This window comes from Dysidea avara, chromosome 3, assembly GCF_963678975.1.
Source record: "Dysidea avara chromosome 3, odDysAvar1.4, whole genome shotgun sequence".
NCBI classification, from domain to species: Eukaryota; Metazoa; Porifera; class Demospongiae; order Dictyoceratida; family Dysideidae; genus Dysidea; species Dysidea avara.
Genome location: NC_089274.1, coordinates 45,602,939 through 45,626,905, shown reverse-complemented (window position 1 = coordinate 45,626,905; position 23,967 = coordinate 45,602,939). Strand labels below are relative to the sequence as shown.

The 23,967-nt window shown below is 36.1% G+C and overlaps 2 protein-coding genes and 1 long non-coding RNA gene across 3 annotated transcripts; 2 read left to right on the top strand and 1 right to left on the bottom strand.

Annotated features, from left to right (window-relative positions):
- The first annotated feature begins 1,621 nt into the window (after window positions 1-1,621).
- Window positions 1,622-3,455, top strand: LOC136251306 (uncharacterized). The gene is made up of 2 exons (XR_010698998.1): window positions 1,622-1,943; window positions 2,003-3,455. It is a non-coding gene; the product is annotated as an uncharacterized lncRNA (long non-coding RNA).
- LOC136251296 (uncharacterized) lies at window positions 3,408-10,770 on the bottom strand. Its single transcript, XM_066043739.1, has 6 exons — window positions 10,701-10,770; window positions 8,388-8,594; window positions 6,473-6,631; window positions 4,975-5,384; window positions 4,065-4,201; window positions 3,408-3,644 (listed from the first exon to the last, which is right to left on the bottom strand). The coding sequence occupies exons 1-6, from the start codon at window positions 10,744-10,746 to the stop codon at window positions 3,554-3,556; spliced, it is 1,050 nt and encodes a 349-aa protein (XP_065899811.1). The 5' UTR covers window positions 10,747-10,770; the 3' UTR covers window positions 3,408-3,553.
- A 1,853-nt stretch (window positions 10,771-12,623) lies between these two features.
- On the top strand, window positions 12,624-23,859 carry LOC136248554 (uncharacterized). Its single transcript, XM_066040323.1, has 8 exons — window positions 12,624-13,360; window positions 13,964-14,142; window positions 14,190-14,455; window positions 16,944-17,137; window positions 18,806-18,894; window positions 19,303-19,437; window positions 20,462-20,652; window positions 23,559-23,859. The coding sequence occupies exons 1-8, from the start codon at window positions 12,624-12,626 to the stop codon at window positions 23,718-23,720; spliced, it is 1,953 nt and encodes a 650-aa protein (XP_065896395.1). The 3' UTR covers window positions 23,721-23,859.
- Window positions 23,860-23,967: the final 108 nt, after the last annotated feature.

Sequence of the window (23,967 nt, the reverse complement as noted above, 5' to 3'; positions counted from 1 at the left end):
TAGTGCTACACAGTGACTTCATTCTATCTGATCTCTCTACAGGGTGACTTGTTTCTAACTAATCTTTCAACAGAGTGATTTGTTTCAAGCTGATCTTTCTACAGGGTGATTTGAATTGTAGCTTATCTCTTTACAAGGTTACTTGTTTCTAGCTGATCTCTCTACAGGGTGACTTCAAATGTAGCCGAACCCTTTGCAGGATAACTTGCTTCTAGCTGATCTCTCTACTGAGAGGGTTCGTTTGTAGCTGAACTCACCACAGGGTTTCTTATTTCTAGCTGAATCACTCTCTATGAAATGTAGCTGAATTCTCTCTAGGTGATTTGTTTCTAGCTAATCTCTCTATACGGGTGACTTGTTTCCAGCTGAACTGTCCACAGGGTGACTTGTTTCTAGCTGATCTCTCTACAAGGTGAGTTGTTTCTAGCTGATCTCTCTACAGAGTGAGTTGTTTCTAGCTGATCTCTCTACAGGGTGATTTCTTTCCAGCTGATCTCTACAGGGTGAATTGTTTCTAGCTGATCTCTACAGGGTGAATTGTTTCTAGCTGATTTCTCTACAAGGTGACTTCTTACTGGCTGAACTCTCTACAGGGTGACTTGTTTCTACCAGATGTCTCTACAGGGTGATTTGTTTCGAGCTGATCTCTCTACAGGGTGATTTGAAATGTAGCTTATCTCTTTACAAGGTTACTTGTTTCAAGCTGATCTCTCTACAGGGTGATTTGAAATGTAGTTTATCTCTTTACAAGGTTACTTGTTTCAAGCTGATCTCTCTACAGGGTGACTTCAAATGTATTTGAACTCTTTGCAGGATAACTTGCTTCTAGCTTATCTCTCTACTGAGAGTTTGTTTGTAGCTGAACTCTCCACAGGGTTGCTTATTTCTAGCTAAAACACTCTACGAAATGTAGCTGAATTCTCTATAGGGTGACTTGTTTCTAGCTGGTCTCTCTACAGGGTGAATTGTTTCTAGCTGACTCGATCTTTCTTCAGGGTGACTTGTTTATAGCTGAACTCTCTACTTGATTCTAGCTGATCTAGCTAAACTCTCTACAGGGTGACTTGAAATGTAGTTGAACTCCCTACTGGGTGACTTGATCAAGCTGATCTCTCTCAGGGTGATTTGTTTCTAGCTGATCTCTCTACAGGGTTGCTTGTTTCTACTAAGCTCTTCACAGGGTGACTTGACACGTAGCTGAACTCTCTACAGGGTGACTTGTTTGTAACTGAACTCTCTAAGGGTAATTTGTTTTTGGTACTAGTTGAAGGGTGACTTGACTGTAGATAAACTCCCTATTGGGTGACTTGTTTGTAAATTACACACTTGTCTGTTGCGCGCCCACACTGGCTGTACTTGGCCGCACAACACACTATCGTGTGTCTTGATAGAAAGATTCATTGTTGAAAAAACTTATTATTTGCTTTTGAAATGCTATTGCAAGTATCCACTGAGCTACGCTAAGCATGACTGTTCCTTTTGTGTTGGTTTACAAAGTGGAGGCAGAGATTAATTTTTAGGTTTCGGAAATTGTGTTTATAAATCAGATTCATCACTCAATTTGTCATTATGACAATATGTTAAGGCAAAAGAAGTCATTACAATGTAGTTATGTTTCATACATGTCCAGGTTTGCCAATAAAAGTCCTTTAGTTATACAAAGGTCCAAAAGTTCAACTATAGGACTGTGTGATTATCCCTACCTTATCCCAAGGTCCTCCAGAGGTTGCTGTCATTAAATCTTCAGGTTTCAAGGTTATCCAGAAGTCCAATGGTTCAAGTACACAACTGATGTATTATCTTTAAGCTATTCAAAGGTCCAGAAGTTCAACCATAAAACTGAGGTGTTATCCCTAAGTTATCCGGATGTCCAATGCATCCCAGGTATTATCCCATGGTTATCCCAAGGTCCACAGGTCTAATGGTTCAACTATAGGACTGAGGTACTATCCCTTAGTTATCCCAAGGTCCACAAGTCTAATGGTTCAACTATAGGACTGAGGTAGTTATCCCTTAGTTATCCCAAGGTCCATAGGTCCAATGGTTCAACTATAGGACTGAGGTACTATCCCTTAGTTATCCCAAGGTCCACAGGTCCAATGGTTCAACTATAGGACTGAGGTAGTTATCCCTTAGTTATCCCAAGGTCCACAGGTCCAAATGTTTAACTATACAACAGAAGTGTTATCCCTAAGTTATCGCAAGGTCCAGTGGTTCAAAGGTTTAACTATATAACTGAGGTACTATTCCTTAGTGGTCCAGAGGTCCTAAGGTTCACTAATATATTATCCCAAAGTTATCCCAAGGTCCAGAGGTAGCTGCCATTAAATCCCAAGGTCCAGAGGTTCAAAGGTTTAACTACGTATACAACTGAGGTACTATTCCTTAGTTATCCCAAGGTCCAGAGGTCCAAAGGTTCACTAATATATTATCCCAAAGATATACCAAGGTCCAGAGATAGCTGCCATTAAATCCCAAGGTCCAGAGGTTCAAAGGTTTAATTATACAACTGAGGTACTATTCCTTAGTTATTCCAAGGTCCAGAGGTCCAAAGGTTCACTAATATGTTATCCTAAAGTTATTCCAAGGTCCAGAGGTAGCTGCCATTAAATCCCAAGGTCCAGAGGTTCAAAGGTTTAACTATACAACTGAAGTACTATTCCTTAGTGGTCCAGAGGTCCAAAGGTTCACTAATATATTATCCCAAAGTTATTCCAAGGTCCAGAGGTAGCTGCCATTAAATCCCAAGGTCCAGAGGTTCAAAGGTTTAACTATGTATACAACTGAGGTACTATTCCTTAGTTATCCCAAGGTCCAGAGGTCCAAAGGTTCACTAATATATTATCCCAAAGATATACCAAGGTCCAGAGATAGCTGCCATTAAATCCCAAGGTCCAGAGGTTCAAAGGTTTAATTGTACAATTGAAGTACTATTCCTTAGTTATCCAGAGGTCCTAAGGTTTAACTATACAACTGAGGTGTTATCCTTTAAGTCCAGAGGTCCAAATATACAACTGAGGTTTTATCCATAAGCTATATCCCAAGGTCCATAAGTAGCTGCCATCAAATCCCAATGTCCTGATGTCCAAAAATTTTTTGTAAGAAAATGCAAACCTCCATGATTCCTAATATACAATATTACTGTATTATGAGTGTATTTGTATTGACTAGTATACTATTTGTGTGTGATACATAGTATGTTTACTTTTCTATTTGTTATAAAATTGCACGTCATTAATGTTTATTACGCGTGCAGGTTGATTGAAGATAGATGCAAGAAGTGTACTCAATGAGGTGATGAAATGATAACGTGACTTACACCATAAAGAAGATGTCTAACTGACTTGTTTATAGTTTTTGTGAAAGCAACTATGCGTTTAAGCCATTAAGGAAAATTAAGACTTATTTGTATGTGACAATTAAATATTGTAATACAGTGCAAATAGTGACAAAAAGTGATCAAGTTTGCTAGTGCTGCATGCATTACTGTTACTTATCCATTATTATTATGGTAGTGCGATATACGGCAGTGTTAGTGCATGCTTGTACTCATTCAGTCCTCATCTGACTCTGCAACCTCCTTGGACTTTTTGGTTTTGCTCTGTTCACCAGGCTCTATAATTGCCCTCTTCTTCTTTGATGGCCTGAAAACATATGTATCAAAGTAATAAATTATAAATCTTTATTTTTACAATTATGATTGACAGTAAAATTGTCTACTGTATACAAATTATATGACTGGATAAATGCTTAGCATCTGTAGTTTTACTTGTAATACTATACGTATGATTGATAGAGTGATAGTAGGACAATGATGTAGCTTTTTAACTGTAATTAGATACTAAGGTGTTTATTGGGCAATAAGCAGAAATCTCAGTTTAAGTTTTAGTGTTGTATGCTGTAAACTAAGGTGTGTTTGCTGCTAACAATTGGATAACTACTTTGGCAAGTATGGGTAGAACATTGATCGAGAACACTTCACGATTATAACAATATCATTGGTAAGTATTGTTTGTAGTATTGTCAACTTGGAACACAAATCATCTATATAATAAATTGCTTACGGTGCATGTACGAAGTTTGGCTTTTGAAATGCCTCTACATATTCCTCCAGTGAAACCCCGTGCTTCATCAAGGCAGCAGCAAACTTTTCTTTACCTTCTGGTGAATCTGGCACCTTAGCCTTAGTGAATTGATATGCCTATCAGATAATTTGTACATGTATGATTTACATTATATAGTAGTATATGTAGTTAAGCATACTGCGTTATTTGTACATCCTATAATAATAAACAATTAAAATGAGAGCAAATTTGAATTTATGCAACATAAACTTGATTACAATGTGAGAAGGTGCGTTTAGCTACATCGATAGAAATTAGAAAGTTCATAATTATGATATGAAATGTAAATTTTTAGACTTTTCTAGCAAGTAACCAACTTACGTATACAGTTCTATCTGCAATCAACCATGAGCAGTACCAAAATTTTTTTGATGTAGTCAGACCCAGGAAAGGACGAGAAAGTGTACATGACCTAAAGTACACTTTTACATAAACATCTATTAACTCCATGCACTGCTGTATATATTTAATGTTTCTGGAGCTATATAATGCATAGTCTCATGTAGCCAGACAGCTTTTTACTTATGTGGGTGTCAGGGATTTTCCCCGATGCCCACACAAAAGAAAAAAGCAGTCTGGCTACGCGAGTCTATAATGCACGGGTCCTAAATTCTCAAGATGTTGCAATTTTGCTGAGATTGCTATTCACGCATTCTGTGAGTTAGACCACTATAAGTGTGCAAATCAAACTTATATATCATACAATAACTAGGACATGAATTTAATGGTCAATTTCTCATCATAGTTAATAATAGGAGAGCTCCTACATCATTATTCATACACTATTCTGTTGTAGTGCAATAAGTGATTTTTGTATCAACACAATAATACTACTACACATGACACTCACAGTGTGTGCAGAATGCTTGGATGATGGTAAGTCACTCAGTGTTCCCAAGCCATCATTTTGCAGTGCTGTTAAAGCAGTTACAGCCTCATCCTTTTTCCCCCTACTCTTAAACCTTCTTGCATTTATGATATCACTTAAAATTAATACACCGCCAGGAAATACAAGGAAAAAATTCTCATCGCTTGTTTTAAGTTCCTGCGTTTTTGATAATGAGGTTGACCTCCCAGCCATGAATGCTGTGTGAATACAGCATATGTCCACAAAATCACACCCGGCTTTTATAGCATCATGAATAATCTTGTCTTCTGGATTGTTTTCTGGCCATGGCTCAGTTGAATCACGGATCCTGAACAACACATTGAAGCATGCTGCCACTCTTAGTATTTGACCAGTTGATTTGCTGAGCATGCCTAATAAAGTAAAAGTAGTAACATTAAGCATTACAATACGATTGTTGGTACTACATGCTGATTTCCAACAGTTTGGTCACAGTCCCTGATGCGAGGAGTACATAAAATTTGACTACATTGCATTATGTTTGGAAACGGTTCCATATACTGGTTGTGTGCACTATCTCTACAATTTAAAAATAATATTAAGTTTGCCACGACTAGCTGCATTTTATCAGTAAAGTACACACAGTGACTCTGTTGTCACAAATCTGTTGAAATGATGCTTAATCTTAGTGCATTTCTAAGTCTAGCTAGTCAGATCATTCTTTCCAAATTTCAGCCAGGATGTGAGTGAACACAGTATAAGATTATGAAATATTTGAGCTGTAATTATCATCCGTGTATAGTACTTTCATTGTTTCTCTGGTTTACACATTATAATATAATTATAGAGCTTTGCATGGGCAAGATCAAAGGAAAAGTGTATTTTAAATTTCATAAAGTACACTTTATGACGGCAAACAGTGCTTTATTGCCCACAAAGAGTACTTCAATAGTACAATAAAGCATTCTTTGTCGTGCAATAAAGCATTCTTTGTGGGCAATAAAGAACAGTTTGCTCTAGTGCAGGCTAATAGCCCACAGCGCTCATGCCAGTACAACTAATCACCCAAGCCGGTGAAGGCTGATATCTCTCACCATGCTGAGTGGTCAACCACCCCAGCCAACACGAGTGCTACCACTGGATTGTTTTTATAGACATACCTAAATGTTTTTTAGACTAAAAACATCTGCTAAGCTATGTTAGTGCTCAATACTGACCAAATTTTACATTAATATTTTTACCAGTGTGACGTCATGAATTACCAAAGTTAATAAAATGGACATGTGTGTGGAAGGCACATAATAATAGTATCTGCATGATACAGGGTTATGCTATCCACATCATTACCCATTATGATTTGTTGTGTACTCACTAACATTTACAAAGTCACTGTTTCTTCATACACATGTGTTATTACATGATAATATTATTATATTGTATATTAGTGTATCTTGACTAGGCTTGCTACATGCATATACGCATAAACTTATGCATATCTCACCAGCAAGCAAATCATCTAAACCTGCCAACTTGCTTACTGCCTCTTGAATTTCATCATATTTAGTAGCAAAGTGCTCATTTAAAAATATAAATTCACGAGTTGTCAGGCAGTCATCTGAGTCATCATTTCCACGTTGCCAGGTTTCAAAAAACAAGTCAACTAAAATATTATATTTAAGTAACAGTTAATATATACTTACCCATATCTGATTTGTAAATATAATGCTCAAGGAAATGTGGCAATAGTTGTTTTGTTTTATAAATGCAGCTCCAAGTATTGTGTTTATAAATCAGATATCCAAATCAATGTATGTGTTACCAACTATTTGGTATGTTGTATTCATAGTTCAGGGGTGACTTGTAACACAGAATAGACAAATATCAATAGTTACATTGACATCTTATATTGCTGTCTCCAATAAATTTGTGGTAGTTTTGCATGAATGTATTATATCCATTTAGTTTCAGCCCGTGTATATAGTCATTGTGCTTCCCATTTGGAGCATAAATATGTTGTGGACATTCACTGCTACATAACATAGCATCATTGGCAACACAGACTCTTAAAAGTCTGTAGTAGCTTCAGGGACATTGTTTTCCTTAACAAGTACACAAAATAGTTTGGAATTTCAACTAGAGTAGGAACCATAACACATTGATAAAAGCTCTGAAACAAGCTGAAGTAGTGCACAGTATTAAAATATAATCACAGTAAAGCCATAAGAAGTGTATATCCCTACTGTGCTCAAGTAATGGTCCCTACTCTGTCGAAAATTCCAAACTCTTTTGTGTACTTGTTTGTTAACTTTGTTTGTAAAACAAAATTACTATGACTGGTGAACCTATGCATACCGCATCAAAAGAAAGAAATGATACCGTGTACCCCAGCTATCAGTTATCATCTTAAAAGTGTATCAGCTATGTTCTACCCATTACACAGCATTAAAAATCAAGAGCTGTTCAAAAAGCACCTCTGCAATCAAAGTAGCCTAAGGAAAGCCATCACGTGCTACTGCCAAAATCGACACTTTGATTTTTGCTATCAGCAAAGATGAATTGGACATAAAGGAGGCCACTGGTAAGTCCATGAAGAATGCATTATATGCACTGTGGTATGCCAAAAGGCACCTCTCGGACCGAAGTGACACCAAATAGTGAAAAAACCAAGCCAGCCGTAATCGAGTTACGCTTGTCTGAATGCATCAGTCAGTCAGTCAGTTAGTAGAAATTCTGTTAAACATATATTTTTAAAATCCCTTAGCAACTTGTTGAAAGCATTTTGGGTCAATCTGAAGGCTTGTGGGCTTAGTTTTATCTAACCAATACTGCTTCATCATTGTTAGGGGAAATGATGCAGGATTTTAAATGTTGTTTTTATGGGCCACACCCGCATCTTTGTGGACTCTACTATACAGTATATCGTACTGCATGATTATGACTCCCTGTGATACTGTGCCGTATGGTTACATTGATAAAGGAGCCATCTGTTGCATATTAGACATAATGTACACCCTAAAACAATATCTACTTGAGAACAGCTATGTAAAATATATACTCAGGAAAGAATGTGCTTAGGATGACAGTAACAGTTGGCCATCAGCCATTTGCCGACCAATTAGCAAGATTGCCATCCATTTCCCAATATTTTGCCAGGTCAGAAAATGTTTACTGAATGTTGTGATTCTCACTTTTCACTGATAATTACTCTGGTTGAAATAATAACACTGTTCTGTGCTAGGTGATTTTTGAAGTAGGTGGGACACTGTACACCATAGTTTAACACTCAGGTATGTTTACAATGAAACTGCATTCATGCCTGACTACCCTGTGAAACTGACAAACACATAAACAACAAAATTGACTTAAATTATACAAACAAAGAGATACTTGCATGTATTTACATGTTTATTTCATACCAAGCTGATCATAAAAGATTTTATCCAGTGGCTGCAGATCACGAAGTTTTCCACAAATTGGCTTGGGGAAAAACCACATAAATCGTTGTGACAGTCCTTTCTCAGCGTTTCGCTGTATTTCAATCAGGCTTCGTGCTATTGGTGGCTGATTAAATCCCCCAACTGTCAAGCTTGTACTTGGCATTTGAAAGTTGGCTTCACCTGACACTACAGTAAAACAATAGATTTGAACTAATGTGTTAAGACATAGCATTATGTTGCACACCAAGTGCGATGAATTTTTGATAATTTTGTCATGCATAGTATTGTACGCACTGTAGTATGCCAAAAGGCACCTCTCGGACCAAAGTGACACCAAATAGTGAAAAAATCAAGCCAGCCGTTATCGAGTTACGCTTGTCTGAATGCATCAGTCAGTCACCTTAACTAGCAGTACATTTTGGAATCATAGTATCATCATAAATGAAGCATTCATCTCAAATAAATACAGCAGCTACTTTTTGAGATATGATGTTCAATATTTGAAGCAAATAGTGCTATCTAGCTGATTTTAGTACAGCACAGAATACAACTACGAATAGGCATTTCAGTATCCAAGATTTTTAAAATAAAAGATTCTCTATGAATTCCCACTGGCAAGGCAGGAATACTGTTGCATCATTGTGACACACCTCCACTTCAGTTGTTACCTTTATAACTTGTTAACTTTTAATATTTTTCACTTACTTGAGATAGCCACTTGCCTTGCATTGGGTAACTATACAGCATTGTATTGACAAGTGCCCATTTGGTGAAACATCAGTATTTGTTCACCACAAGGCGTATATACTAAGGTCACTGGGTATCAACAAAACCTAAAGTTACTCTCATTACATGTACAAACTTGCAACTACTGCATAACTATAGAAATTTCTAGACAGTCCATGTTACTAGATGGCTTCCTATTTCAATTGTGCCATATTTTCTTTTAAAATGTATGTGGAGCTCTGGAGCCTTGTAAAAGAACTGTGCATGCCAAAGTAGCCAATTCCAACCCAACAAAATAATATATTTCTGAGATCAGCGATCAATACTCTATCTATACAATGAGCATATAAAATGTCCATTTTCTAAAAAGGGCAGAAATGCCTACTATGAATTACCACTGTACCAAGTTCCATTCGTTTACAGTCACTCAATCAGCCAAATACTCATTATGGATGATTTTGTATGAGCCAGTCTCATTCAAACTGCACTTAAACTTGCCGAAATACACTTTGATTGAAATTTCCAAAACTTGACAATGCAAGAATTATTACTTTCAAATTTGAGTACGAAGTGGGAAATAGATGCTATTAAGTTAAATGTGGCAGTGTTTAAAATTTGAAATCATCTTCTGAAACATTGTTTCAGGCGTAATAACAAGTGTCCGCAGTTACAAACATTCACGAAAATTACACACAATTGAATTTTGGAGCATAGCTCCTGAACTGATGGAGATATTATAATGAAACTTGCAGGACGGATGCACCATAGAATAGGTTTTATCACCGTATGAAATGATTTGCTTGCATGGTGAAGATAGAACATTGAAAACAAAAACTGTCCAAAGTTTGGCACCCACACACTTTTAATAGTAACTAAACTGTTCTAAAAATTCTAACCCCCTTGGTGCAGTTGCAAACCTTTACATTGGATATATATAGATATAGATTCAAGGTAGAATTCACATTTTACAAAGTAAGGCATGTAGAAAAACTAGCAAGTAAGACAACTAGTTTAATGCAAAATAGCTTGGCTTTCTTTACATAGCTTGCCTCATAATTAAAATTTAATGAAATTAATATAATTATGCTGCAATATACCAATTGGGCTGAAGTATATAATGTCTAACAGTGAATAAATCAAGCCTGTAACCTTAGCTGTTATGGAGTTACACCTGTATGAAGGCAGGCATCGGTCAGTCAGCAGAAAATTCCACTAAATTAAACCGGTCAGTCAGCACAAATTCCACTGAATTAAATTTCATAGCTACTTGGCTAGCAACATTTTTGGCTACTCTGAGACTCTAATCATCCCCAGATATGCAGTACTACTGTAGTGTATGATAGTACTACATATCCATACTGTTGAAAATAAAGTTTTCTTGGATTCTGTGTATAGTGATGACTATCCATTTGTTCATAGCTGCATGACATGTTATCATGATAATACTAATCATGATGTGTGCATGTATATATAAAATATATGTGAACTGTTATTTTGGGACTGTGACACTACGTTCTGGCTATTGTATTAACAGGATTATTCATGCAATAACAAAAAATAACTTACCAGTGTTCCTTGACCAACCATTGCCATTATATAGCTCTAATAGCATTGATAGTTCGTTGGAGTCACATATACTTTTGCCATTATAAATATTTATTTTGGCCAAAAATGAGGAGAGTTCATCAAAAATTCCCAAAAGTCTTCCATCGTTATCTGCCATTAGTTCTCCCATCTTCTGAAAACTTGTGTCCTTCATTTCCCATGATCTTGTTTCTAAACAAAATGCAGGCATACAATGTAACCCTTTGAACTAGCATGTAGCTATAGCTAGCATATAGCTATAGCTAGCATATAGCTATAGCTCACATTCTCCAAACTCCCCATGAGTGTGGTTTTTAAGGCTCAAATTGTAGCTATTTCATATCAAACAGTAGCCATTTCATGTCATTATATCTACTGTACATGAAGAACATTAACGATTTCAGCTCACACATTGATAGTTAGCCATACAGGTGAGAATATATCTGCACAACATTGTAACCAGCTGCTTCAGTGACATTCACTGTGTAGCACTTTTGTAACACTAAGACCATCCACCTGGTTGTAACCATGGACACAGGGATTATTATAGTGTTAATTATATACAGGATGTCTTGCTATCCTTTCACAGCAGTAGAAATGCAAACAATAATTGCTTCTTCCTATCAATGTTATGCATTCACCTGGTGGTAGCTACTGTAGCTACAAGAAGTTCAGTCTAATGAATTGCTTGGACTCTCTACTGTGACATAATTGTAATGGGCTGTATGCACTTAGAAACTTTTCTAAGGAGTAGACTTGTGACATTTTAAATTGTAAATAGTAAGTGATTTTTAAAGTGGTGTAAAATGGAGTAAGTAATTATGAAGCCATGTAGCTACTGGATCAGTAAAATCTTACACTAGTGTTGATTGCAGAAACAATACACAGTTTTAATAATGTTTTGTGTGCCTAGATACACCATGATAATTTTTTTATATAAAGAACATTCTGGTAAACAAAACCTCACCTTTAATCCCAACTTTCTCTTTCACATCCTTGACAATCCTGGATAGCAGACTATATATAGTTGATTTCCTAGAACCTGTCGACATCGACATTGTGATCCATACAAGAACTGGTTCTGTCCAGCTTGTTCCTGGGACAGCGACTTGGGCTGGAGACAACATAAAACTGCATAGGATTACAAGCCCGGCCAATATACAACTTGATGGAACTCCAAGAGACTTTCCAAACTGCTTACAACCCTATGAAGAAAATCTATTTATTCTCTTGGAACATTCTTCCATATACAGCACTAAACACTTACAGATACAAAAATTAAATGAAAGTAGCTACATGCATGTAATCCTAAGACCGCTGCAGCACAAGTTGCAGTTAGACCTTCGGTGTTGGTCACTGCCGGCTGTGATACACAAAAGCTACTCAGGGTAGAATATAGGTAGCTAATCAGTAGGTAGCTACATTCTGCTATCTATAGTATCCAACGTAGCTAGTTTATGCACAAGTCTATTTTCGCTATTCATGTATTGTTAACTTACAAGAGAAAGCTTTTTGGGGTAAAGATCCCAATTCACGTCAAAAGGCCAGCATCTCTCCAACCTTCTTCTCGTCTCAGCAGCTTCTGCGCTAACCTTCGCTTGGCTGGTAGACACAAATTCCTTCAGTGTGCTATTCATTATGCGCTGTAGCTAACTACAACAAACTAAGACTCAAATGGTTGCAAGAACTTGGTGATGCAAAGAAATGAGTCAAGCACCCGCGGAAATTTACAGTGAACGTTTACGTCATAATGGGAAGTAAGTCCGGATCGGATACCCTCAGGATCCACTGTGAAACACTAATGTACTCGTAAATTACCTATGGCTGAAGTTCTTGCGGAAGTTAATTATAAGGAGCCGGAATTCCGACGCGACGTTAAATTGGCCCATTGATAACCTATCGCCAATGGATATACTGTGTACACTAGTTCCAAGTGCTGTTGTACGTAGACGGTTAATTTTCGTGTCTGCTGCTTTACCAAAGGAGTATCCTCTTTATTGGGAGACGGTGGTTAAGTTCGCTACAGGTGACAACCCAGATGTCTTGGAAGAGAGTTTTAAAAGGAAGCTACAAATAGCCTTGCAAAATCTCAGGACCATTTATCCTGCTGCATTTATATCTGACAGAGAGCTCGCAGAGGAACTGGTGCACATGCAAAAGCGCGACGGAAGCGGAGAGTTGGGCGTGGTTTTGATTTCCGATAAATCTTCGTGTTTCCAGTGTGGCAACAGTCTTAGACTAAGGTCTGATCGTCCTAGCCAAGTCACGATTTATTCTGAATCAGTGGGTACTACTGTTGGAATGCACTACCATAAGTTGTGCAAAAATCCCAAATGTAAAGTTGTACAACACTATGGCTATGTAACTAGTGGGCTGAAATCTGGTGCACAGTATGATGATAATTGGGCAGACCTCCCATACTTCGTTTCCTCACAAGAGACGGTATTTGAGACAGAATTTTTGAAGAAGATGGACTCAGAGCTTTTAATTGGGCAATTATCATACAACCAAAAGGCCGACATTTACAACCATTACCAATGCTATGACAGCTTCAAGAAGCGCAACACCAAATTAGATAGTAAAAAGAAGAGTAAAACTTTTCAAAGTGATGAGGTGCTTCTTACAAGTGAAACATGTAAAAGGTTAGTCTGATGCCACATGAAATACAGATCCCAAATAATTTCTAAAGGAATTTAATTAGACAGTCTGATATAATACCACTTGTTATGTAAAATGATTACACTAGCATTCTGACTCCTGTTGCTAATAGATATGTATTTAAAGTATCAGTATAACTTCATTTGCACAGAATTTCCTACTCCAGAGTCTGAAATTATGTTTTGGAAATGATGACAAATCAGTCCTGTTATGTGGTTGGACATACTCAATAGTACTGTTCTAAATGTGTTCAAACATTAGCCAGATTTTGTAATAAAATAGCAGATGTCCAACAATAATTTCAGGTTCATGAACTGCTTCTACGCCGGAGTAAACATTTTAGTCATTTTACAAAATTTACTATGGATAACTTTAACTACAAAATTGATTTTCCCAATAACATTTCAGCCCTGCATGCATACATACACAAACCATAATTATTTCAATTTGGTACATATAAAATGTGACCTTTACATGTATCACCACTTAGAATTTGCAGTTTCTTGTGTATAATGGGTATTGCTTAGGTGTATATAGCTTGTCTAGTAGCAACTCTTATTTATATTTTATATTGACCATTATTGTAGCAACAGAACACCACTTGATAGAAGGAGGCTGGAAAATGCGCATTTGCGGTTTGCGGTACTTCGTATCCAGAGAAGTTTTCCGGAGGTGTTTAGTGATACAACAATCAAACCAGACATACACTATACCCTGAAAGAAATTAACCCAAAGCTCTGTTTAGCTTTTAAACAAAGATACTCAGGTTTGTAAGTCAGTATTTATGTATAATGTATTTATTTGCATGTGCAGCTCACAGGTGCTTATATCCAGGCTGTGGATATGTGCTAGTGATTGACGGAAATATGAAAAACCACAGAGACATATGCTTTGCAAAGAATTCAGGGCACATTGAGTTTATGAATCTTCCTGGTCAGATAAAGACTGGTTGTATTAATACACCAGCTTACAAAAGCCGCTACTGTGCTGATCATACTTCATTGTCAGGGGCATCAAATGAACAGCCACTTAAAGTCATTACAGCCAAGAAGACCACACGTGCTGGAATATATTATCAGGTATACAGTAATGATTATTACATTCATAATGATTCATAATGGATAAAGGACAATTTGTGACCGGATTTGCAAAAAAGGGTCTTACACACACATCCAATTTACCAACATTGACATCTCATAACTTCAGATTGGAAAAGGCTATTGACTTGAAATTTGACCAGTACTAAGTACCAACATAGATTAGTGGATGGAATATTTTTCAGAATGTTATGTTTCTTGAACACTGAGTTATGGTCTTCTGAGTTCACAGAATTGGATGTGTGGGGAAGACCCCTTTTCGCAAATTCAACCACTTTTGTTTGACCATTTCAGTCTAAACTCTGTCTGTATCTAACATATTATGCCTCAGCATTCATTACACATTGATACTTGCATAGATATTAACCAATTATACAAGGTACTTACCGTGATTTGGTTTACAAACAACGCAGTTTCTAATAATTATAACCAAAGCAACTGATAGGTTTGGTATTCTATGAGCTATTGGTACAAGTGTGACCTGTACAATATTTTCCACAATATTAGATATATATACATTAACTGGATGGATTACAAGACTGGACTGGTTGTTTTGTTTTATTGCTTAACCACGAAGTAACTCACCATGGCACTAAAATTTGTACATTATTTGTTAAATCTCATTGGTAGTATAACTGCATAGTTCATTGAAGATAACTTGCCTATTACCGGCACTAATACAAGCACTATGCAATGCAATGCAATTTTTTTATGTACAGCTAAAACTGTAACCAAAACTAAAGGTTTTTTATAGATTTTACTAAAACTATAACTAAAAGATTTTTACTTTTTAAACTAAAGCTATAATTAATTTCGTTCCACCTGTAGAACGTATGTTAACTTATATACATGCAGTGATCTAAGCAACATGGTGTTGTTTTAGTAAGGAGTTTTAGTTTTACTTAGTCTTACGTCGCTAGCTAGTTTCTTCAATGAGTTTAGTTTTAGTAATTCTTCTTGGTTATAGATTGAGTTATGGTTATATTGCTTGTGTCATTTTAGTTTTAGTTATAGCTTTATTTAAGAACATGAAAACCTTTTAGTTTTAGTTATAGTTTAAGTTGTGCATAAGATAGTTTTAGTTATTCTTCCCAATTCTTAGATTTAGTTTTGGCACATATCAAAACATTCTATTGGGAGTTGTAAACCGAAGCGGTCTAAACAAAATTTTGCATAACATCAAGTTTTACTATTACATCTTATGAATTATGTAATAAAATAGTTTAAAATCAACTCCACGTCATTTTGGTATTCATAACTTAGTCAAACCAGTTGGTTGAAAAACCTTGTCGGCAGCCATTATTTCTTCCCCCATTCAAAATACATGGATTTTATACTAAATACAAAAAGCAACCATTAGCACCCATAATCTCTACAGGACATTATACAACAAAATAAAGCCCTTGCATTGCTATGCACGATTCCGCCCGAAGTAACCCTCTACTGTTACCATAGTAAAAGTTATTTACTGTTGATTACAACATAATACGTGCCCCCATACAATTTCCTATGGAGAATTTAATTAATCGGGTGGGAAACCCCAAAAAAGCAATGTGTTACCCTCAACCAAATTCGCTAAACTTGGTATCATTCTACGTATCGACACTTGCTGATTAAGAATCCACCCGAAGTAAGTGTCTAACTAATTGTTGTACAGAGTTACATTGCAAAACATACGAAAAAACAGTTATTTTCTGCTAAATTATTACTTATCTGAACACATAATCTAGCGATACAAGGCTCTATTCTGCCGTTTCTCTTAGTTACTTCACAAACTCCTATATATCACTCGAATCGCCATTGATTAAGGATTCTGATGAGCCATAGTAGATCTCCGTAAATGAACGTATGCGGAAGTTATGGTGCCGTATTTAGCAGTCGGTATAATTTTTGCGTATTTTTTTATGTTACGGATTTTTATAATGTATGGTAAAAGTTGACAAATGTTTTGATATGAAATTATTTAGTTGTTTTTTAATTATAGATTTATATGGATTTGCTTTTAGTTATAGTTTTAGGTACCTAAAACATATTTGTCTTACTAAAGTACTTTTAGTTTTAGTTGTAGTAAAACAACACTAATGCACAGCATGCTGGTATAAGGCTATGTACAAATAAAATAGAAACATTTTTAAAAGCTGTAAGTTTCTAGCCAGCAATTTTAAAAAGCTATCTCAGAGCTTTAAAATCTGAAACGAACTCAAATCAACTAATCAGTTAGCTGTATGTACGTCTACCATGTGAAGCCATTATTGCATGAACTTTAAAAAGTGTTAGAGCAATACCTATGTAAGTCCAGTGGTCCAGTCCATTATTCTAGTCCCACAACTGCATATACATAAACGTATTAATTTTGAAATACCACAGTATACCATTTCTTTGCAGGGTCTATGTGGTGCATTTTATACAAAATTAAATGTAAATTCAATAGTGCGACAGTGTGTATCATTATGATTGTGCAAAATTAAAGGTTTTATGTGTTGGACCAAATGATAAAGTTACTTGGGAACCAGAATCTAATGTTACTAAAGAAATGGTGGAGGACTATAAACGACATGAAGATGATAATGAAGATGACAATAAAGAAGCTGATGATCAAAGCAAAGATCATAGTGCCAAAAGAAGACGCACTGATACAGAGGATGAAACAGTAATGACACAAGGGTAAGAATAAATCCCACCTTGGTGATATTTATGAAAGCAGAAAGTTTATATTGGTTGATAGATATATTTGTTTGGGCCTGCATGCATTAAGGCGTTGGTAGATGTGTGTGGTTGGTTATGATTTTTTATAACCATAAATTTATTTATTTATTATTTAAATTGCAAGTCATAAAATGTGTCAGCTTTATCCTACAGTATATGTGACAGTAATACCTTTAGAATAAATTTTCATTGTAATATTAATAAAATTAAGAATCAGCATCAATTAAACTTCTTCACACATTATTTGTAGTTAATAGGTATTAATTAAGTATTTGTAGTTGCTTTCTTCATCTATGTAGCAACCCAGTAGTCTTACTATATTTAGCAAGCAATCAGACCTGTTCTTGGCTGAATCCAACCCTGTTGGTTTGTGTATCACTATGCTATTTTGCTTTTTCTACCAATTGTACTCCATAGTTTTGTTCCAAGATAATATCTATTTTGCTCAAAATTAATGGAAATTTTCTACTGTCTAGCTAAAATTTCACCATGTATACGTAGTGACTGTCAGTATGAAATTGCAGTACTAATTAAATTGTAGTAGCTCTGTTGTCAGATAAGGAGAAGGTTGTTTTGTCACTTCAAAGTGTGGAACAGCATTTTATTAAATCTCTCTTACTCACCTTCATATAATAATATTAGGTTGGGAACCCAGGAAAAGTTCCTTTTTGCAATGAAGCTAGGGTTTCTAATCTAGTAATGATCATGTTCATGGCTCAGTGGAATTAAGCCCAAAAGTGTCTTCAGAGCAGCCAATTATGTGTATGTTAGGTTGCTAAGAAATTATTCTACTGATTGACTACTACTGTAACTGATGCCTTCAGACAAGCATAACTTGACAACAGTTAAGGCTAAGGGCTTACTTTTTCCCTGTTAGACGTCGCTTCATCCTGACTGGTGCAATTTGGCATACTGCAGTACATACAATGAATGCATCATGGACTTACCTCTTTTGTGTCCCAATGCTTTTGCTGACAGTGTAAGGTGTCGATTCATAGTAGTGCATCACTGTGGCTTCCCATGCAGTAAATGTCCATATTATCCATACTAACTGCAGACATGCTCCACACAATCTTGTACTTTGTGACACTGTGTAATGGGCTGAACATAGTACAGTAACTTTCACAAGTTGATGGTTGGGGCACGAGTGTTTAGATGAGTGAATCTTTCCTATTTTCCATAATTATAGTGACTGGATTGATTGTAGAGGTGGTTCTAATGCTATTCTTCATTTGTAAAGTGCTGAACAAAAAAAGTGAACCGGAATGACCCATTGACTTTTCACTGATTAATATTATTGGTATGCATGTTCAGATGTCTGGATCCATTATTTTGTATGCTTGGGTTCACTAGCTAGTTACAAAGAGTAAACGAAGATAAGTTCATAGGGATGATCACCTATATACTAATGGATATACTTCAGTCTACATCCTTTCATGTCATGACTAGTAGTGATTATATGTTCACTAGTATAATTTATATGGCTGGAGGTGTAGGCAATCACCCTTGTATCTTTACTTTTTATTTCTACCATGATCCCTAGCTAAAAAATTCAAAAATTACATTTACTTGTACATATAAATAAGACAATCACATCTATGGTGACTTTAAGTTCTGCTCTACCAGGAAACTCATGGATAATGATATGAAGGAAGATAAGTTGAAGTGCAATACTGAGAAGGATAAGAACATGCGTTTGAATCACAGAACAGCAGGTACATATATATAACTTTATTGCTAATAAATGTTTAAGGTTGAGAAATTTTGTGCTGATAAAAGAGCAAAATTTTGGTCTATAATTTATCTTCTTTATAATTAGAATATGCCAAAAATGTTTCTGGACAAGTTAGAGATGTACAAATGTTACCGGGACTGTGCCTGTGAGCACATGGAGTTTGCAAATGTATTTTGTGCCGACTTATTAAGCATTGAATTAGAATTAGTTGAACAATTCATGGTCCAAGGATGATTCTACAAAATGTTTCTAACTCCAAACTACATACTATTATATGGTGCACCAACATTCAGATTATGGAATGTAGATAACTTGCAATACTTTATTACACGTATATTAGTGAATTTTATGCTAATGTGGCATGTGTGATAAATTTATACAATTTTAGGTGTACTTGCAACAATGTGGCCGTGTGGAATCATAACATCACTTAATGAACTGTATTGTTCTGAGTCAATTGGGCTTGTATATGGATACTTGTATGACATGTACAATACATTCCCTGATGTCTGCTCCACTATAAGTAAGTTGTTATTATTATAATCAGGAGTGTATGTATTATACAACAAAAAGCACAAAACTCACACTTTGTTATGTGATTTTGTGTATGTGTTCCTGCTATAATGATTAATGTAAGCAAAATATAATTATGCAAGGGCTATCATGTCCATTGTACCATAGTAAGACTTTGACTTCTTGCATCTTTGAGGTAATTGAAGGGGAGGTGATAGAATAATTTTACTGCATCCTTGTCAGTGGTTGATCTAGTTTTTCAGTGGGGGTTTCAGGTTGAGGAAGTTTTTAATAACTGTCAGGGGCAGATCCAGACTTTATGAAAGGGGAATTCCACTCTGGAATAGTAACTTTAGCCTAGTTTTAAGTCAAAGACCAAAGAAAAATGCAACTACCCGCTGTTGAATGTCGTAATGGTGATTTCAAAGGAAAAGTATGAAGTTTGGCCAGTAGAAAAAGTCCTAATATAATATATACACTATGTATAACTCTTGGTGATGTTATCACCCACACGAATTGTAAATATATTAGGGGAACGTGTGCTATTTTCAGAGGGGGATTTAGCTGTAACTATTGCAACCCCCCTACACCCACCACTGCTTGCAATTGTACTCTAAAGTAATTTACTTTAAGGTGCTAGGTACTAGTGTATGACTTACTAGCTTAGAGAATGGTGGATGTGGTTTGTTGATTTGTGGTTAGCTACAAGCCTGTTAGTGCCAATCCAGTTTCCTCCAAGTTCCTTTGTCAAAGAGATTCCAGCTAGACATCAAAATCCACTCTGCATTATCTGCACCATTTAAGATGTAGGTCTGTAATGAAGCCTTTTACTATTACCACTCTTGACAATAATTGATGCATCATGAATTACAGATAATGGTTGTATGTGACTGTCTTGCAATAATACTAGTACACACCATTATGTCTCCATACAGTTGTGATCAATTGTCAGACATGCAAAACAAATTAATAAGGCTACACACTATAAACAAGCATAACCATGTAACCCAAATATATTCTATATTTAAATATAGAGTTTATATGTTATGATGATGGATGTCACTTGAGAAAGTATGCCAGAAACTCCCAACGTAATGAAGTGTCTTCAGCTGCTGCTGCACTGGCTAAGATAGAGATTGTAATAGATAAGCTACACATGAGAGGACATGTTGACAAGTGGTGTGCTGAAAATTGTGATCCGAACAATTTTGAAGAGCTTAATGATGTAAGTTATATGAATTGTATGACGTTATTAATATACAAATGCCAAATTTCCATCTGAGACTGTCTCTGTAATAACTGGTAGTATCATCTGTTTACAATTAACTGTTAAGAAATACCGGTTTTGAGTGTTGTAGTTCACCAATTCTTGTAGCTATGTGCACAAGATTTTCACATGTTTTGCTTTCATGCCAATTCCTTAAATGATCCACTGAAGAACAGGTAGCCAATAGATAGGTTTCCTGCCATTTTAGATGGGTTTTACCAAGGTTGATCCAGATTGACTGTATCAGGTGAGCAGTAGTGGGTGGAGAGGAGGGCAAAAGGTTATTATTATTAACACTTTACAGTGACCAGCACTGAAGGTCTGACAGCAACTTGTGTTGCAGCCTTTGGATTACCTAACCTAAATACAATGATTTAGACTTCAATGACTTATAGTTAATAAGGTGTAACAGAAAAAGGGCCAAAGTACACTGTTAAAAATAGGGTGTAATCCAATCACCTTTAGAGGAGTTCTAACTGCTGTTTAAATTAAACTCCTTTGAAGGGAGTTGTAGTACTCCCCAGGGGTGCTCTAGGAGCAACTAAAAGGTGTTACAAAGGCATTACAATACTCCCTAAGGGTGTTCTAGGAATAGCAATAAAGGCGTCACAGTACACTTTAAAGGTGTTCTAGTGCTCTCCATGGTGGCATTTTGTTGAAAAGAAATGTAGGCTTGCTATAACATTCCGGTAACCTTCATGTTGATTTCAATTTATACGCAATGATTAACAACAACAAACCACATTAGCAGTACACAATTATATTTTTGCAACATTTTTATACTTATCACATGGTTGTTTCCAAGTCACTCTTATAGAAGTTAACAAAATGTATTTATAACCTAATTTTTAATAGAAGCATCCGATTGTGGGTTTCAATATACCAAGGTGTAGGCAAACACCCTTACAGTGGCTTAGCTATTATGGGGAATAAAGTGACATTTGTGGTGTTCAATAACACCCCTAGTGCTACAGTACTCCCTTAGGGTGTTGTAAATACCATGGGTGTACATGAACACCTTTACGATGGGTGCACCTGTAACACCTCATTTTAACAGTGTAAGGAAAAGATTAATGAAATAATGAAACAGGAATGTGTCGTGTGTATTAGGCTAAGTCATGGGGACCACAATTAGCTAAAGATACAAAGAAAACTTATTTATCCAATACCATGGAGCTGTACCGCCATACACATAGCCACCTCCTGATTGGCCATAGCTTCATCAAGGCACTGGACTTAGAAAGGCTCACCACACTGTGCTTGGAAAACACAGTCAACAGAAGCAGACCACTTAAATCTGGCTGGTTATGAGAGTGAAATTTAATAACTAGTGTATTAATGTAGCTATATACATTTGGGACTAAAATTCAAGCTTATTGTCATGGGCAATAAGACTACTTTTCCCACACCAGTGATTCCAGTCACATTATTATAGTGTACACTGTATAAAGGTGTGCAATGAAGATTTGTGACCATAAAAGTGCCTTGGGTGCAAACTATCAGCCATTTTACTAAGGGCAAAACAAATGTAATGTCAACTGTAACTGATGACTTTTAATGGTGGCATTTTTGGTGGTGTGTACCAGTTTTGGGGCGATCCCTACTTAAACAGTACTTATACTGTGCTGTTTTGATAAGAATACTTTTAAAATGTAATTGTGTGAAATTGAGATCACTAAAGAACAAGAGTCAATCAATAAAATCATTCTATCACTGCAGTAGACATGTCAAACCCACCCTGTATCTGACCATAATTTTATGGAAACTATGCATATCCATTCAGTCTGAATAGAGATCTGTGTGTGACGATTTCAAGTGAAATTAGAGGAAAAAAACAATACCACTGCTGGAAAAAATAAAATTTGGCAAATTATTAGCATAGCATTCCCATGTTTCTCATTAATAATTATGAATTGCTATGCGTACCTAGCACAGTATCTTATATGCCATACCCAGGCACCTACCTGTATGGCTGTATTATTAGCTATCACAATTAGTTAAGTTAGACTACAGTACCTGTACTTTCACCCTGTTACTTAAATCGCTATTTACTGGAATCAAATATGACTGTTCAATATGTGATAGAATACCCTTGAAACCACATCGATGGATACCTGGGGAAGCAAACGCCCAACTATCATTGTCTTGCTTAGTGGTGGTGGGGTTGTTGTGAAACTTTGGGTTCCGTGACCTCTCTCCATGAGACCTGGACAGTCCTCCTGCAGATTACTAGCCCCGCCCTAGGAGGATTTACCTGCACAAGGCATACGTGCTTGAGTGGTGCACAGGCATCCCAGTGTTGGTTCACTGGGCAGCAATTATATCTGTGTTTCACATGGCTGCCGGAGTTGCTTTGCTTTTATGTATATAGTTACATTGCATCTGGGTGAGCTGCTTCTTAGTTGACTAAAATTTTATATATATACACTTATACAGTACATATATCTCAGGACCAACCAATAGTATGCTGATAATTCCTGGCTATTTAGGTCAGTGTACTTGATGAGGGATAGAATATTTTAAAATTTCCACACATACATCTCTATTAAGATTCAATAAAATTGATAGCATTGGATAAGTAGAAAGCTTGAAAAGTATGCTGTGATTTTCAGAGTCCCATAATATCAACATAATACTGCTTCAAATGTCATTGTATAACCCCATCTCTAAAGTTCCCATCTGCTTTAGTTGCTCCACCACCCTAGACATAACGTTTATATGCTTTGATTGACCACCTGATTTGTACAATTACAATTTACTGCAGGACATGCATTATTGAGAATTAAAATGATAAATATAGTTCTCTTTTATTTTTATAATGTTTATCTAGTACCATTATTATGTCCTGCTGCTTATTTCCTTAGGTGGACACAGAAGTGTGTGAGCAGACGTTTTCATGGATGTCAGCTTTTGGAAAGATGACAAAGAGAATGAACCAACATGTATACACATTCTTCCTAACTTACATTTGCCATTTACACAACGCCAAAGAGTTGATCAAGTTAAAATCATCTAGCTATATGTAGAAAATTACTACTATACATTTCATTGTACATGAATGATTTATAGTCAGTTGTATTCTCTCCACAATCAATTTGTTTTAAATTACAATTATAACTTAAGTGACTGAATACATGGCTATATTACACTTTCTGGTTATCTGACATGTGGCATATAGATTTAGAATCACATATATACAATTATATAAATAATCTATACACAACGTAAATGCAAGAAATCAACTAAAACAATATAAACTTCATACGCATGACA